Source organism: Penicillium verrucosum (genome assembly GCF_028828655.1).
Source record: "Penicillium verrucosum strain IBT 35672 chromosome Unknown utg000001l_segment0_segment0, whole genome shotgun sequence".
NCBI classification, from domain to species: domain Eukaryota; kingdom Fungi; phylum Ascomycota; class Eurotiomycetes; order Eurotiales; family Aspergillaceae; genus Penicillium; species Penicillium verrucosum.
Genome location: NW_026643210.1, coordinates 6,352,515 through 6,368,947, shown reverse-complemented (window position 1 = coordinate 6,368,947; position 16,433 = coordinate 6,352,515). Strand labels below are relative to the sequence as shown.

Here is a 16,433-nt window from a genome sequence, read left to right as displayed (position 1 = left end):
TCGGCGAAGCTGTGGGTAATAAAGATCGCGAGTATAAAATGAAGTTACAGGCTACACTTTGAAAGCGACTTAAATAGCCTATGTGCACTCGATGTCCAAAGATGAGCCTTCCTTCAAAAAGCACAGTCACTCTGAAAAGGTCTCTGCACTCACTATATTCACATGAACACTCCAACAAAAAGAAAGTGCCTCAAACCGCCATCCTCCCTACAAGTGGGTTGAAACGTTTCCGAAAATACCCTTTCCCCGAGTCGACAGAATGCCTGGAAGCAATTTTGAATTGCAGCGCGACCTCACCATGACTGAACCATACTTCGATCTTGGATTATATCAATTTCCTGTGACAACCAGCTCCTCTGATTGTCAGACCTGGTTTGATCGCGGGTACAGGTGGGCACAGGGCTTCAACCACGAAGAAGCGGCTCGTTGTTTTATGAAGGCAATCGCTTTCGACGAAGGCTGTGCGATGGCATATTGGGGCTTTTGCTACGCAAAGGGACCCAACTACAACAAAGCCTGGATTCGCTTTGATGCTGTCGACCTAGAGAAGACCATCACTTCCGTGGAGCCTTTCCTACGGAAGGCGATGGAGCTCGCCTCAGAGGTCAGCCCACCTGAAGCAGCTCTGATCAATGCTCTCAAACCCCGGTTTCCAACCCGTGATACTTTTCTAGATAAGACATGTCCAGATGAGCTCAGCTTGCTGGATCATGCATATGCCCAAGCTATGTTTGCCGTTTACGACAGATTTTCATCTCACCTAGATGTTGCCGCGCTCTGCGCAGAAGCGTTGATGTGTATCAGTCCGCGTGGTCTGTGGAACCTTGAAACAGGTCAGCCCAGTGGCCCTCATACAGAGCGAGCACGTGTAATCATCGAAAGGGCCGTGAAAACCCCCGGGGGAGATAATCATCCTGCACTGTGCCACCTCTACATCCACTTAATGGAAATGTCACCATACCCGGAAATCGCCCTACCTGCCGCGGACCGGCTGCGCTTACTGGCCCGAGATGCATCCCATTTACAGCACATGCCAACACACATTGATATTGCTTGCGGTGATTACCGCAGAGCGGTTGACTCAAATCACCAGGCAATGCTCGCTGATGACAAGTACTTTTCTCGTGCGGATGGCTCCGCCCTCTATGCTATGTATCGTGCACACAACGTCTATGTGAAGCTATATAGTGCGTTGATGTCTGGCCGCTCACAGGAAGCCCTTTTGTCTGCAAGCCGCCTGTTTGAAATTCTGACACCTGAACTTCTTGCGATATCCAGTCCCCCAATGGCAGATTGGACCGAAAGCTATCTTGGCGCAACTATTCATGCCATGGTCCGCTTTGGAAAGTGGCAGGACATCCTTGAGAAAGTATCCATTCCAGAGAACACCAAGCTGTACTGTTCCACCACAGCAATGGTTTACTATGGTCGTGGAATTGCCCTAGCGGTACTTGGTCATGTTGAGGAAGCAAAATCGGAACAAAGCAAATTTGAAGCTGCTAGGATTCTTGTACCGAGAACGCGCCTTAACAGCTTACCGGCAGTCGAGGCTGATGTACTCCAAGTTGCATCTGCTATGCTCCGAGGAGAAATTCAGTACCGAGAAGGTGATCATGAATCCTCATTCCAGAGTCTGCGAGAGGCCACCGCCTTGGAAGATGCACTGCCGTATGCAGACCCACCGCCATGGATGCAGCCAACTCGGCATGCATTGGGTGCTTTACTTCTAGAGCAAGGCCATTTGGAGAAAGCAGAGCTCGTGTATCGAGAAGATCTAGGCATGGGGGGCCGTCTCCCTAGACGTCAGGCAAGGTTGAATAATGTCTGGGGTCTACATGGTCTTCATGAATGTCTAGTCAGAGGAGGCAAGCGCGAGGAAGCCAAGACTATCCGAGTTCAAAGAGATATTGCTTTGGCTTCTGCAGACATCAATATTGTTGCATCATGCTTTTGCCGGCTTTCGGCTATCAGAGAGGCAGATGTTTTGGAAGATATGGCTAGATGCAGGTCAAACTGCTGTTGATATTGCAAATTCTATATTTCTTTGCGCTCAGGATTCAATCCGTTTGAATTAAGCTTGTTCAAGTGCCTTTCTCAGAAGAACACTGCATACGTATTTTCCACATTCGTGGCAATACAGACATTGGCCATTCGTATCGAATGCGAATGCGCTATTTAAATACACAGTGCATGCCAAATATGTTCAGTCAACCACAGTATGCCTAAGCATTTTCCACAAATTCTTCTCCTTCTCCTTTCATGATAGCGAGATCACCAGGAATCCGACAAACGTGAGACTTGAATGCCCGTGTTGGCACCTTATCAAGGAACATCTCATCAATCTGCTCCAGCGAACGCTGTCTCACCTCTGGCACAAAAAATAAAGCAAACAGGAAGGCAAGAACGGAAAAGGCTCCGTAGACAAACGCAACTCGGCCACCAATGTCAGCTTGGGTGAAAGGGTTTACAAACACGATAACCAGGCCAGTTAGATAGGCACCCAGTCCGGATAGCGCCACTGTTTTCTCTCTCACCTGGGCGGGTGGAATTTCAGCTGTCAGTACCCATGCCAAGGGTCCCCAAGTGACTTGAAAGGAAAAAAACCATAGCATCAGCACCACAACAGCTCCGACTTGCATCTCATATGACATGCTGTCAGGTCCATTCGCTGTCAGCCCGCCAATTGTAATCATACAGGCTCCCAGCATTGCAGAAGAGTATAACAGCACGTTACGCCGGCCGAAGCGGTCGGTAGTGGCCATGAATACCAGGTTGGCCACTATGCCGATAACATAAACCACTACTGACATCAAAAGAACCTCCTTGAATCCAATTTCCCGGAGAAAGACCGCCTGGTAATTGGCAACAAACGATATGCCTTGCGCCTGCGAAAAGATCTGAGATCCAACAGAGATTATTGTGCGCCGGCGATTAACCGAATCTGTGAAGCAGATAGCCCATGTTGCGTTGGTCTGCCGTTCGCGTTGCTCCTCTAGCAACTGTTGCATACTAGCAACCTCAGCCTCTGCAGGGAAAGAGGCACCTCGCAGCTTTCGAAGGGAAGTGACTGCTTCGTCTAATCTGCCGCGAGAAACAAGCCAGTATGGTGACTCAGGCAGAAATGGCAGACTAGCCCAGCTAGCAGCCGGGATAGCGATTTGGGCAACCACAACCACTCGCCAGGCCCAGTTACTAGGAATATGCTGGCATAGATAGACGATGAGTGCGGCAAAAAACCCACCCACCATCAGAAAAGCGTTATATGTTCCAGCCATCAAACCACGCATGGATTTCGGGGCACATTCTCCTTGATAGGCAGGGATGACACTGGTTGCAATTCCACCACCCAAGTAGACGAGGAGCTTACCAATGAGAAATTGGATGTAGCTCCTCTGAGCAGTGGATTCTATGATAATGCCAATTGTCACCACGGCACTTTGGATCCACAGGGCATTCTTTCTTCCAAGGCGTTCATTGATCGGTGAGCCACCAAAGACTCCAATGATAACACCAACATATCCAAGACCAGTCCCCAATGACTGCTGTTGGGAGGAAAGGGCCCATTCCTTTGTGACAGGGTCGAGAGATCCGAAGTTTTGAACGAATTGAGAAGAGCTCATTAGGGCTGCCCACCATCCTTGGTCAAATCCAAATCCAGCGGAAGAGATTGACCCAAAGATGACCACAACCCAGATGAGCCATGGTAGACTCCGAACGGAGCCACCCATTTCTTCTCGAGTCATGATAAGAGAAAAAGGGACAAGTTGTTGATTGGAAAGGATGAAATTGATAGTATGAGACTTTCGGCGTGAAAGTCAGGTCTTGGGCTTCCGGTGATATTGGGCCCTTTTGAACATTTCCATTTTGGTAATTCTGTCGGGGCTCAGCTTTTCTATTACTTTGGGGGATTCGAATCCACTATCACGAAGTTACGGGGTGGATTGAGGGGCCCGGCTTACTGAGAAATGGAAAGGGCAATTGTAGCGAATGTCTCCGGGACTACTCCTATTCATTGGGCCAGACTAGTGTTCTACCTGATTTGAATGAAACTCTTAGACCATCTTTTGGCAAATCCACGAGAAAATATCTCACTGGCTTGAACCAAGGCCTCTTAGCCGAACGCCACTGCATGTCAGATCCTCTAGGAGCCCTAGATTGGTGAGATTCAAACCAGGAAGGTGATCTTGGCTGACACTCATTCGCGCGTAGGATCACTTATACATGGGCCCGTGTATCCCCGTTTCCCCGAATTTTATACCGGGGCCCCACAGCTGCGGCGTGCCTACCAGGATTGACCGGAAACTGGAGAGAATGTTGGGGTTTCTCCAGTCCGGCATTGACCGGGGAAATGATGGGGACAGACACGAGGTCCAAGAATTATTGGAAAGAAAAGTTGAAAAAGAACTTGCATTCGTCAACAAAGAGAGGCCCCGCTACTTCGGCGAGTGGTATCTGAACGTCTCCACTATGTCGCCGAAGCCCGTAAACCTAACTTCACGAAAAAAAAGGAAGTAGAGCCGGCGTTGTCTAATATGAAAAGTACCAGTGAGTCACTCTGTTTCCATCCTGGGAATGACTATATTGCTTGCTAGGTTTTCACGAATACTTTCTGCACCATTCGCTCCATCCTTTTCTTTCATACCGAATAGATCAAGATAATGGCTTCTGAACCTGTCAGTCCAGTCGTGGAGAAGCTTCTCCAAATTTTTACTCTTGAAGAGAAGGTATCTTTAGTTGCCGGCCAAAATATGTGGCAGACTGCAGGGATTGAACGATTGGGTATTCAACCTCTTCAAACAACCGATGGCCCTGCAGGTGCTCGCGGCACGAAGTGGAACTACGGTTCCCTTACTACTTTTATTCCTTCTGCCATATCACTTGCTGCTACTTTCGATCCGTCGATAGTCGAGAAAGTTGGCAATGTCCTCGGCGAGGAGACAAGACGCAAGGGCTGCCATGTCCTTCTGGCCCCAACAATGAATTTCTCCCGCTCACCACTCGGTGGCCGGAACTTTGAAAGCTACGGAGAGGATCCTTTCCTCATTGGCACGATTTCCAATGCAATAATCCGCGGTATCCAGAATGAAGGTGTCGGTGCCTGCATGAAGCACTTCATTCTCAACGATACTGAGACCCGGCGTTTCAACGTCGATCAGACTATCGATGAACGTACCCTGCGGGAGGTGTACATGAAGCCATTCACTATGGTTCTTGAAGCCGCTCCGTGGACAGCAATGGTCAGCTATCCAAAGGTCAATGGTATCCACGCCGACATGAGCTCTTTCGTCCTTCAGAAACTCCTGCGTGAAGAAATGCAGTTTGATAGACTTGTCATGAGTGACTGGGGAGGCTGCAACAGCACTGCGGAGAGTCTTATTGCCGGGACAGATCTCGAAATGCCAGGTCCACCCATTCGTCGGGGGGAACTTTTGCTCTCTGCTATGCGAGATGGACAGGTGGATGAAACGAAGCATTTAGACACCAGCGTACGACGTACTTTGCAGTTGCTCGAACGAGCTGCTCTACTTCCTTCTCTGGAACGGTTAAATGGAGAGCTCGAACCTCCAGAACAGGAAAAACGAGCACATGAACAACCATCTGATAATAAGGCATTTCACAAGACAGTACGAGAAGCCGCCGAGAGCGGGTTGGTTCTGTTGAAGAATGAGAATCTGCTGCCGCTCCGTCCTTTAGCTCTGAGCAAAGTTGCTATTTTGGGTCCTAATGCCCGCAAGCCAACGGCGGGTGGCTCCGGCAGTGCCGCCGTCAACCCATTCTACATCACAACACCGGAGGAGTGTCTGACAGAAGCCCTTCATGAAGTTCACCCAGGGATTCGAGTCTCGTACGATCAGGGAATACCTTTTACCCTGCGTCCACCTCTATTCGGTGATGCGCTTCTTGTCCCTGAGGATTCAAAGCAGAAGCAGGGAGTGCAGGTGGAGTTTTTCGCAGGGCACGAGTTCCAAGGCCCCGTGGTCGCTACTACATTCTGGGTCAACTCTCTACTTTATATGATGAGTGACGGAGATGTGCCATTATCTCTTAAGGGCAAGCCATACTGTTACAGAGTTACTGGAGTCGTCACTCCCAAGGTATCTGGTCAATATACTCTCAGTATTGCGAACACAGGCAAGGCCAAGCTGTTTATCGATGGTCAGCTCCTTATTGACAATACTGAGTGGACAACCACGACTGGTGGCTTCCTCGGCTGCTCAAGTGAGGATAAAACGGTGTCTCTACGCTTGGATGTAGGGTGCACCTATTCCTTGCAGGTAGACAATGTTGTCACCTTGCCGCTTGTGGAGTCTTTTGACAATACCCTCTTCCCGGCAGTATCTGGTCTTCGGCTCGGTCTTAGCCTCAACGAGGATGAGGATGTTATGCTAGATCGTGCTGTGCAATCTGCCCGCGAGTCCGACGTGGCCATCCTCATCGTGGGTCATAACAAGGACTCTGAAGGAGAAGGCGGCGACCGAGCAGACATGGAATTGCCAGGCCGCACCAACGAGCTCGTCTCTTCTGTTTGTGCCGCCAATCCTTCCACTATCGTCGTTGTACAAGCAGGTAGTGCAGTCACTATGCCTTGGGCAGACAAGGCCGGTACAATTGTATTAGGCTGGTACCAGGGCCAGGAGAACGGACATGCCTTAGCAAACGCACTGCTGGGCCATTGCAATTTCTCCGGCAAGACCCCTATTACATTTCCGAAGAAACTGGCCGATCATGGCTCTAGTCAATGGTTCCCTGCTGAGGCAGCGCAGGACCGCACCGTTTTTGGCGAAGGGGTTTTGATGGGGTATAGGTCGTTCGATGAGCACAATATTGAGCCACTCTGGCCCTTCGGCTTTGGACTGTCTTATACTACGTTTGAGTTGTCCAATATCCACATCAAGGGTATATTGTCCGCCTCCTCCATATCTGATGTTACTGTTCAGACCACTGTCAGCAACACGGGCAGGTTCGGTGGACATGAAGTCGTCCAGGTATACGCCTCACCATCTGAGTCCATCCGTGAAAATGGCCTTCAGAGTTTCCCAAAGACTTTAGTTGGATTCACTAAAATGTGGGTCCCAGCCGGGGAGTCTAGAGATGCGAGCATTGTTGTCAGAAATGAAGAATTCCGGTGGTACGACGTGAAGGCTGGAACCTGGCGCCTTGATACTGGTACTTACACTTTCTTCGTTGGTACTAGTGTGAGGGATATTGTGCGCAAGTTAAAGCTCAACATAGTCTAGACGGGTTAATGTTTCTAGGGAGCTTACTATCGGCTACATCAGCGTAATTACAGACTCTAGTAAAGCCACCATAGCATCTTGCGAACATCTAAGACAGAAATACACGTGAAACCTTCAAAGCTACATGGTCTGCAGGATCGGTTCGCCATGAATATCTCGAAATCCAAGAGTAGCGTAGTTCAAACTGCGACATTCTAATAAACTCTTCAGTTGGGAAATACACTCGAGAGGTGTTTTGTACAAATTGGATGAGGTTGGTCATTTCAATCAATTTCCCTATGTCTACGATGTCATTCTCGAAAGCAGGATGGCAGTTGCGTAAACTGTTGACTCATCAACAAAGGCAGACGAACAGATATAGGCCGATCCTTCTCACTGAGACCTCGCCGAAGTTGTGGGGCCCTAGTGAATACGAGAAGCCAAAACTCCACAGAATATAGAATGATGCCCAGAGGAATATACTTACTTCCACAAAGGGCAATTAAACAGAGTTTCCAAGGGCCAAAAGAGAAGTCTGGGCGTCGACTCTGGACTATTCTTCCTCGGGAAGGGGACCTCACTTTCAGTAGTTAGAGTGTTGTACGGAGTAATCATCGTGTAAATTGCTCATTGTATATCCACATCTCTGAAATCCTTTGATCACGATGGGTAAGATTAAGGGATCAGAAAAGGTATAAATTGCCTAGCAAAGGACAGCAGGATGTGGTGATATTTCTTAATAGAGACAGCCGGAGGGAAACGCGAGTATGAGGTTTGAATATATTGTGAGCTTCGGCCTGTTGCTGGCCACTTCGGTAGCAAATGACTCTCTTGAAGATGCGAGTGCGCTTGCATCAACCGATTCCAATGTTGTGACAAAGCCCAACTTTCTCTTCATCATGACAGATGATCAAGATCTCAAGCTCAACTCGCTGAGTTATACACCGTTGACCATGAAGCACATGGCGAAAAAGGGTACCACTTTTTCCAATCATTTTATTACAACGGCCTTGTGTTGCCCATCTCGTGTCAGCTTGCTCACTGGTCGTCTGTCACACAATACCAATGTCACGGATGTGAATCCACCGTGGGGTAAGTCTTCAAACCTTTGAACATGATCTCTCTTACTGACATCCCATCAAGGCGGATATCCAAAGTTCATTGCTCAGGGGTTCAATGATAACTATCTACCGGTCTGGCTGCAACAAGCAGGATATGATACATATTACACGGGCAAATTGATGAATTCGCACTCATTGGAATACTACAACAAACCACACGCTGCTGGCTTCAATGGTTCTGACTTTGTCTTGGACCCCTATACCTATGACTATATGAATGCAACCTATCAGCGGAATCATGATCAACCTGTCAGTTACCTAGGTCGTCATACCACAGAGGTTCTGCGGGAGAAGTCATTAGGCTTTTTGAACGATGCTTTGGCTGGAGAACGACCCTTTTTTCTTACTGTCACACCCATTGCTCCTCACTCGAATATGAATGGAACGTACGGAGGTGGCGCTGGACCCCTATGGATGGATGAACCTATCCCAGAAGAACGCCATAAACATCTTTTCCCGGATGCGAAGGTTCCTCGAACCGCTAACTTCAACCCAAAAGAGGTAAGTTCTCTAAGCCTTTATGCTGCAATGACCTTTTCTATTGTAACAAGTTAACCATAGCCATAGCCAACTGGTGTGAGCTGGATTCACGATCTTCCGTATCGAAACCAGTCTGTAGTGGACTACAATGACCACTACTATCGCCAACGGCTTCGAGCACTTCAAGGCGTTGATGAACTAGTTGATAATCTGATCACACGTCTTGAGCAATCAGGAAAGATTAACAATACCTTCATTATCTACACCTCGGACAACGGATTCCACATTTCCCAGCATAGGTTGCCTCCAGGAAAGACCTGCGGTTTTGAGGAAGATATCCGGGTTCCTTTTATGATCCGTGGGCCTGGAATTCTAGAGAACCATATCGACGAAACTATTACTACACATATCGATATCGCCCCAACTCTGTTCGAGCTCGCCGGTCTCCCCCTAAGATCCGACTTTGATGGTACTCCTATGCCAACCTCCAAACCCAATGAAGAGGCCCATGAGCATGTTACAGTTGAGTTCTGGGGACGTGGAATGCTCGAAGGAGGCCTATCAAATCTCGGTATGTCCTAGGCTATAGGTTTCATTAACTTTGCAAGCTTGAATGATTGATATTAATTCTAAAAGGTGTTCCCACTGTGCCCAATAATACCTATAAGGCTGTTCGTGTCCTTGCAGATGAGTACAACCTCTTCTTTTCAGTGTGGTGCAACAATGAGCATGAGCTCTATGACTTAACCGTAAGTCTTCTATGAAACTATTCCTTTGAATTCGGCTGACAAACATCCAAAGGCGGATCCTTACCAGGTAAATAACCTGTGGAAGAAGGATCTTGAGGAGATTGAAGTACTTGGTTATGCGATGTCGGAGGTCGTCCCAAGACTTGATGCACTTCTCATGGTGTTGAAGTCATGTAGAGGCTCCGAATGTGTCAAGCCATGGGGTACTCTACATCCGGATGGCTCGGTTACGAGTCTAAAGGGTGCATTGGACCCGAAGTTTAACTCTTTTTATCATTCACAACCCAAGGTTTCCTTTGATCGTTGTGTATATGGTTATGAGATTGATGCTGAAGGACCCCAGGAGGCATTCGCTTATAAAGATGGATACAGCTTGGAATCTTGGGTCTGAGGAGATTAGCAACAGGGGCGTTCTTGCTGACGTTGCAATGCCAAGTTCGCCGATTAGTGGGTCATTGGCTCCACTCGTTGCGGGTACGAAGACTTATAGCCCCTTTTGTAATGATTATCTCTTGAGTCCTGCGTCTAGATATGACTTCGATACTTCGATTGGACTGCGGAATATGTCCAGCCTTGGGATAATGTAAATGTAATCTGGGAATATCCTCACCGAATCACTTTTACTCATGGTGGCTTTTAAGGCTCATAATATTCTTGTCGGGATAATGGTCATTAATCGGGGTTTCTTGGTTGGAAGTTTGCTGGGTAGTATCCTGAATATGGGATTTTACAACTGCTGGGATCTGGGAAGGGGAGCTGGTGGTTCCAGGTTGCTTCTTGCATTGGTGGAGGTCAGTATGATCGAGGGTTGGCCTATGATACTACGCTCAACTTATTGACTGTTAACTCGTATATAGCCTTCTGAGAGAAGCGGTCGGTCTACAATATTATGTACCGTATTTTGTTTGCGGCAAAGTCTGAGGATGATATTCAAATCGGTGAAGCTTTTCCATCAGCCTTCTATAAAACCCGACATTCTATTTCTGGGCCGCCATCTTCTCCATAGCCTCGCTCTTCTCGCGCAGAACCTTCTGCACATCCTCTCTTTCCTTCATTCTTCCCATCCAAGCACTAACACCAGGGAAGTCGCGCAGGATATCTCCAACCTCCTCTGCATAGTACATAGGCACCAGATCCTGCCAAGGTACCATGCACAAGTCTGCATAAGTACATTTGTCCCCAACAAGCCAGTCCCGACCTTCCAGTGCTTTCTCCAAAACACCGGTTACCCGTCTAATTTCATTGGCGTACCGCTTGATAGCAACAGACTCAGGCGTAGGCTGCTGTTTGAACCAGAACAGTTGGCCATAGTAAGGACCCTGGCCGGACATCTGGAAATGGAGCCATTGCTGGGTGTGGTATTTTTCGGGGAGGGTTTCGTAGCTCAGTTTGTGTGAGACATCGTACATGTCGATGAGATATTCGACGATAGCGCCGGATTCCCACAGCGTGATCTTTTGGTTTGGGTCGATGATGGCTGGGAGACGGCCGTTCGGGTTGATATCGGTGAAAGGGGGAAGTTTGACTTCATCGAAGCTGACAAAAACAGTCTTGTATTCGAGTCCCAGGGCTGAAAGGATAATTGCTACTTTCCAGGGATTCGGGCCGATATCGTGGGAGTATAAAATGATTGGTTGCATTTTGGTGGGCTTGTGTCAATATCTTCTGGTCACAGGGGAAGAAGTGGTCTAAATCAAACAACAGTAGTGCTTCTACGGATGAATTTATATCACCCATATGGTTTCAATATTTATTTTGGGGTATGAGGTCTCATGCCAAGTTCGCCGAATACATCCACTGCCTCGCCGACTAGATGTCAAAAGCCGAGACCAGACGCCGAACCCAAGCGGATCAGTTTTGAAGGGGATGCATTCAGAGAACCCATCGATATGTTCTTAGCATCAACTTGTCAAACCGACTAAAGGTCGGTTCAATAAAGTTGTTCTATATGGCGAGAAGAATGGACATTTTTAATTCACAGAATCAACATATTATTACCAGACATCATCTCTCTCATAAGATACATCCAATTAATAGTGCGATCTACAACATAGGTCCAGTGACCAATATTGAACAAAACTTTGCATTTCCCCTATCTCTGTAGTGGATTGCAGAATATAAGATAGAATCTTTCCAATACCTTGTGGGTAAGCCGAAAATGAGAATACAACATAGATGAACATCGCAACTGCGGTGTGTCCCATACAGAACGAACTAGCCAATCAGAGGTGTCTATGTTCAAGAGAAAAAGGCTGGCAGCCTCGCAAGATCGACAGCGTAGCAAATGTGTTTTTTGTTCAGCTACATGACCAGCAGCCTATTTTAAATGAGTAATAGACTCTAATCTTCCTCTCCGTCTGGATAGTGCACCAGTACTCCACCCAAGTTTCTCAACTCCTCGACGGCGTCTTCATCGAGTCTGTATAGTCCATGTCAGATAATCCTTTCGAAATAACGGAGAACACACATACTCTACACCAAATATGATAGGGGGCAGAGATCTGGTGGAAGGATACACCGAGGTTCCAGTGTGTTTGTCCAAAATGCTTCAGGTATGTCAGCTGCACTATTCCACCTTTCAGTTTGACTTTCATTTACCTATCGACATTTTCTCTCTTACTTTGCCACGAATCTATATCCTCAAATGTAATCGTTACTGACTAGATAAATATTAGTGTTCAGAATCAAAAGAAACTTTTAAGACTTCACGAAAACCGAACCTTTGCCATGATATAGTTTTGGAGTTTCAAAGTTGTAGAAACAAAGACAAATCTTCGAAATAGTCAGATTTTGGCTTAAGAACTTCTGGTGCGGGGTGAATGTATCGATGGTCCAATTATATGAAGAGTTTGAAAATATATTCCCCACCCCATTCGTCATAAATCTATGTTGTATGGAAGAATCAATCTTGAAGCTTAGCTTTACTGTGAAAACAGCATCGACACTTGGGGTCTATTACTTTCTGTTTGCAAAGTTTGGATGGTACGTTGCAACTAAATTTACATCGCCACTATGAATTTAGCATCTTCCCACCCCAATAAATACATCACCGTGACTATCATCTCTTTTATTGCTCCAACTATACCAACCAACCTGTAGCTATCCACCATGGGAACCTCACCGAACGCAACCACCCAATGCACTTCAGAACAATTCGTCGAAAGCTGCGGCGCAATTGTCTTCGACCTCACCAACCTCTCAAAGAAAACCGTCTGCCTCATCCACTACCGGGCAAAGAACGAATGGATGATCGCAAAAGGCCGCCGCAACTGCGGAGAGTCACGTCATGAAGCCGCCCTGCGCGAAGCAAGAGAAGAAACAGGGTACAAAGCTCATCTGCACCCCGTCACGATGAATACACGTGCCCCTCCCGTTGATGAACAGGGCCACATGCCCGACACGCCTCGCTCGTACGCTGATCTGACGGAGCCGTTTATGGTTATTATGCGGCAGCTGGGCAGGGAGAAGGGGAATGATGTGAAGATTATCTGGTGGTATATTGCTGCATTGGACGAGGGGGTTGTTGTTGGGTCTGAGGAGGGGGAGGAGGAGTTTACGCCCACGTTCTTTCCGTTGGAGGAAGCGGTGCAGAAATTGAGCTTTCAGAATGACCGGAATGTGCTTGAGAAGGCTATTTCATTGGTGGCTTAGTCTAATAATTTATTATCATCGAGGACTGTATAAAGCAGAGACCAATGGTGTTTATACATTCATTCCAGCCGCCTGCCTCATTAGAGAGCATAAGGGTTCCGGTTTAGGCGATTGTACGTAACGTACACTCTCAACTCCTGTTATCCGATTATCTGTTTCTCATGTAGTGAACTGGCCCACACTTTATTCGACGATTGATAGATGCGCACATGCGGAATTTTATGCATCGATGAATGGATGATATGATTTGCTCATTAGGTGGTGAGCATTCGTAAGAATCTGCACTGAATCTGAACTGAATTTGAACTGAATTTGAACTGGATTGGCAGATCTGTTGGTCGCTAGTTTAGGGGTGGGTGAATCTTTGTAGTGTAGACTGTTGTAGGTAATACAATACCCAATGACAGAGTTATATGCCAGTGGCATACTTAGTCGCCCGCACATCTGGTTCTTTCCGAGAATTAGAATTAGCATAAACGCCCCGTGTGAGGGTAATCCTATCCGCCACTTAGGCTTTCATCACTCGTTTCTCGGCCGTGGTCAGAAGCCCGGCTTCTATCCACTTGTCTCGTGCGTCTTAGAACCAAGTCAGGGCACAATTATGTATCGGTGTAGGCATTTTGATCGTCAAGTTTCTAGTGTTAGGATTAAAGGACTTTCGGAGTGCTGGTGATTCAAGGTGTTCAAATTTCTGCCATAGTTGCATACCGACATTTAGCTTTAGCTGGGTAATGACGAGTAGATCAGGATAATCAATTTGGCCAGGCTGGATGAGGCTTTGGATGATTGAGTAAACACGGACGGTAGTTGGAATGTTCGCAGCGGAGACTTGGATGGGGAGTAATGATTTGTTTATTTTCATCGTAGTTAGCTTCCGGAAGATAGGACGTGGAGGAACCAGGTTGGTGAGGCGATGAATTTGGACAAGACATAGTGAAGAAAGGTGGGAAAGAGGAAACGAAAATCGTGAAACGTCGAGGTTGTAGCCTTGGGAAGGATCGTTGAGAAGTTGTAGGAGTGTTGGCATTCTTGACGTCATGAATATAAAAGGTACCCTAAGCCTGGAACCTTGGAAATAAGTCTATGGCTTGTTATCATAACGTGACTTAGTCACGTGGCTGATACCTAGGTAGGTAGCTCCTGAACTTTGAGTTCTTTTGGATGAAGATGAAACACTTGATACTAGACTGTTAGGTGCCTGATTATGCCTCAGGCAGCAAGCCCCATATGGGACACGCACGTCGCATATAGTACTAACTAGATAGTTTGTTAGTTTGTCCCCTTCTCTCTCTCTCATTTTCTCTCGTCTGTCCACTCTACTTCATGAGAATCTACACGTATTGTTTCTTCATCTGAATCTCTACTACATAGGTCCTCTATCAATATGCCCACAAACAAGCGCAAGCGTGCTCGAAAAGCTTGCAATCCGTGCCACCAGCGCAAGCGAAAATGCGATGGCGAGTATCCGTGTGGAACGTGCTCCACCTACCAGTATAAATGCAGGTACGACGACGACATCACCGGGACTGCAGATCCCCCAGTGGCCAAGCTCGCTGTTCTCGAGGGACGTAACATGCAGATCCAACCCCCCGTGGAAAATGAAGGCAGCCCGTCCACTGGCAAGAGCCCCGGCATCTTCGAGGAGCAAAAGTCCAGGTACACCGGCGCATCGGCAGCCATGGCCTTCCCGCATATATTAGGCCTGGCTCTCGGGTCTAACAACCCTCCCAAGATCAATTCAACGGCGTACAACTTTGGCATCCGCCCAGAAGAAGCTTCCAACGCGTATGGTTTGCTGGGCAACCTGATCTCCGAGGATAACCTCGCCTTCTACTCGGGCGTGTACTTCTCTGCAATGGGCTCCATTGGAGATGTTATTGACCCTGGGATCTATGCTCAGCGCTGTTACGAGTATTATCATGGGCCCGGCAGTCCGCCGGTCGCCTTTGGTGCTATAGCCGCTGGTATTGCTGCAGTCGGATCCTTCCTCTCTTCAGTCAGGTACTCCCGCGAGTCGGAACTACTGCAGTACGCGAAAGCTATTCTCGATGATCCGGCCTCGATGCGGATACTGAGCGTCGATCATATCATCGCGTGGGGCATGCGGTTATTCTATCTCCGAGCCACAACCCGGCGGTCTAGTAGTGCCTGGGTCGCCTCCTGTACTCTTATGCACCATTGCGAAGTCGTCGGGCTGCATAAAGAAGAAAACATCCAACGCATAGCGTCCGTCGCTGGTGCCGCTACTACTCTTGGCCATGATGCGGACCGGCTGAGGCGTATCTTCTGGATCCTATGGGCCGGACACCAGATGCTGTCCTACGAGTGCGATCGGTCGGCAGTAATATTTACAGCCGTGACTACGCAGGCGATCAGTACGATCCCAGGATCTATTGCTGACCAGTTCGTAAAAATCATCCAGATTATCCCGTCGCCGAACTCTCCGTTCCAACTTGACTCCCAGCCTCTATCTCCAAGGGAGGAGCTCTCCGAGCGTCTTACGGCATTGAACAAACTACGTTTCACGCATCCGTTCTTGGTCGCCACCAAGGCGGACCTCGCATTCTGTTTCTATCGACGTATCTACCAGTTCAACGCAGGCATCGCGGATGAAACCATCCAGGTTGTCATCGATATCGGTAGGGATGGACTAGAGGCAGCTGAGCAGCTCGCTAGCCAAGGCCGTCTACTATGGAATGTTATCGGCAGTGTTTTCCAATATGCTTGTATCTTATTGGCCATCGACACTCCAGCCTCATCCGCTCACATTCCTACTGCTTTTAAGACGCTAGAGAATCTTGCCAGGGCAACGGATACAACACTCACCCGACAGGCACTCTCTATAGCACGACATCTTCTCAGTCTTAATATAGCGAAGAAACGAAAGGAACTTTTGCAGCTGGAAGCTGTCGAGGCAGGATACGAAGCCTTTCAAACACCGGAACCCGAGCCCAACACCGCTGTGCCAGATCTTGTTGGCTGGGGGGTGGACTGGGACCAGTTTCTCGTGGAGCCAGATTTGTCGATGTTTCCCGACATGCAGATGTAAATTAACAGTAGAAGTCACACTTCAAGGAATATAATGAAACATTATTGTATTAATGAGATCTAAACCAGCATTTCCTGCGAATCGGTCTTTTCTTGCACCCTTTCTATCTTGATACTGACTGGCCGCGGTTTCTCACCGCCCCCTCAAAGCATTCGGGTTAATTTCA

General features: G+C 47.8%; 7 protein-coding genes across 7 annotated transcripts; 5 read left to right on the top strand and 2 right to left on the bottom strand.

The window, feature by feature from the left end:
• Window positions 1-259: 259 nt before the first annotated feature.
• Window positions 260-2,023, top strand: N7516_002356 (Tetratricopeptide-like helical; the record flags this gene model as incomplete). The annotated part of the gene is made up of 1 exon (XM_057215076.1): window positions 260-2,023. The coding sequence occupies one exon, from the start codon at window positions 260-262 to the stop codon at window positions 2,021-2,023; it is 1,764 nt and encodes a 587-aa protein (XP_057076959.1).
• Window positions 2,024-2,222: 199 nt separating this feature from the next.
• N7516_002355 (Major facilitator superfamily domain general substrate transporter) lies at window positions 2,223-3,743 on the bottom strand (the record flags this gene model as incomplete). The annotated part of the gene is made up of 1 exon (XM_057215075.1): window positions 2,223-3,743. The coding sequence occupies one exon, from the start codon at window positions 3,741-3,743 to the stop codon at window positions 2,223-2,225; it is 1,521 nt and encodes a 506-aa protein (XP_057076958.1).
• Window positions 3,744-4,658: 915 nt separating this feature from the next.
• N7516_002354 (uncharacterized protein) lies at window positions 4,659-7,238 on the top strand (the record flags this gene model as incomplete). The annotated part of the gene is made up of 1 exon (XM_057215074.1): window positions 4,659-7,238. The coding sequence occupies one exon, from the start codon at window positions 4,659-4,661 to the stop codon at window positions 7,236-7,238; it is 2,580 nt and encodes an 859-aa protein (XP_057076957.1).
• A 746-nt stretch (window positions 7,239-7,984) lies between these two features.
• On the top strand, window positions 7,985-9,958 carry N7516_002353 (sulfatase family protein; the record flags this gene model as incomplete). The annotated part of the gene is made up of 5 exons (XM_057215073.1): window positions 7,985-8,309; window positions 8,361-8,839; window positions 8,906-9,389; window positions 9,455-9,567; window positions 9,620-9,958. The coding sequence occupies 5 exons, from the start codon at window positions 7,985-7,987 to the stop codon at window positions 9,956-9,958; spliced, it is 1,740 nt and encodes a 579-aa protein (XP_057076956.1).
• A 586-nt stretch (window positions 9,959-10,544) lies between these two features.
• N7516_002352 (glutathione S-transferase family protein) lies at window positions 10,545-11,207 on the bottom strand (the record flags this gene model as incomplete). Its single annotated transcript, XM_057215072.1, has 1 exon — window positions 10,545-11,207. The coding sequence occupies one exon, from the start codon at window positions 11,205-11,207 to the stop codon at window positions 10,545-10,547; it is 663 nt and encodes a 220-aa protein (XP_057076955.1).
• Window positions 11,208-12,675: 1,468 nt separating this feature from the next.
• Window positions 12,676-13,218, top strand: N7516_002351 (putative NUDIX domain; the record flags this gene model as incomplete). The annotated part of the gene is made up of 1 exon (XM_057215071.1): window positions 12,676-13,218. The coding sequence occupies one exon, from the start codon at window positions 12,676-12,678 to the stop codon at window positions 13,216-13,218; it is 543 nt and encodes a 180-aa protein (XP_057076954.1).
• A 1,384-nt stretch (window positions 13,219-14,602) lies between these two features.
• Window positions 14,603-16,267, top strand: N7516_002350 (uncharacterized protein; the record flags this gene model as incomplete). Its single annotated transcript, XM_057215070.1, has 1 exon — window positions 14,603-16,267. The coding sequence occupies one exon, from the start codon at window positions 14,603-14,605 to the stop codon at window positions 16,265-16,267; it is 1,665 nt and encodes a 554-aa protein (XP_057076953.1).
• Between the last annotated feature and the right edge of the window lie 166 nt (window positions 16,268-16,433).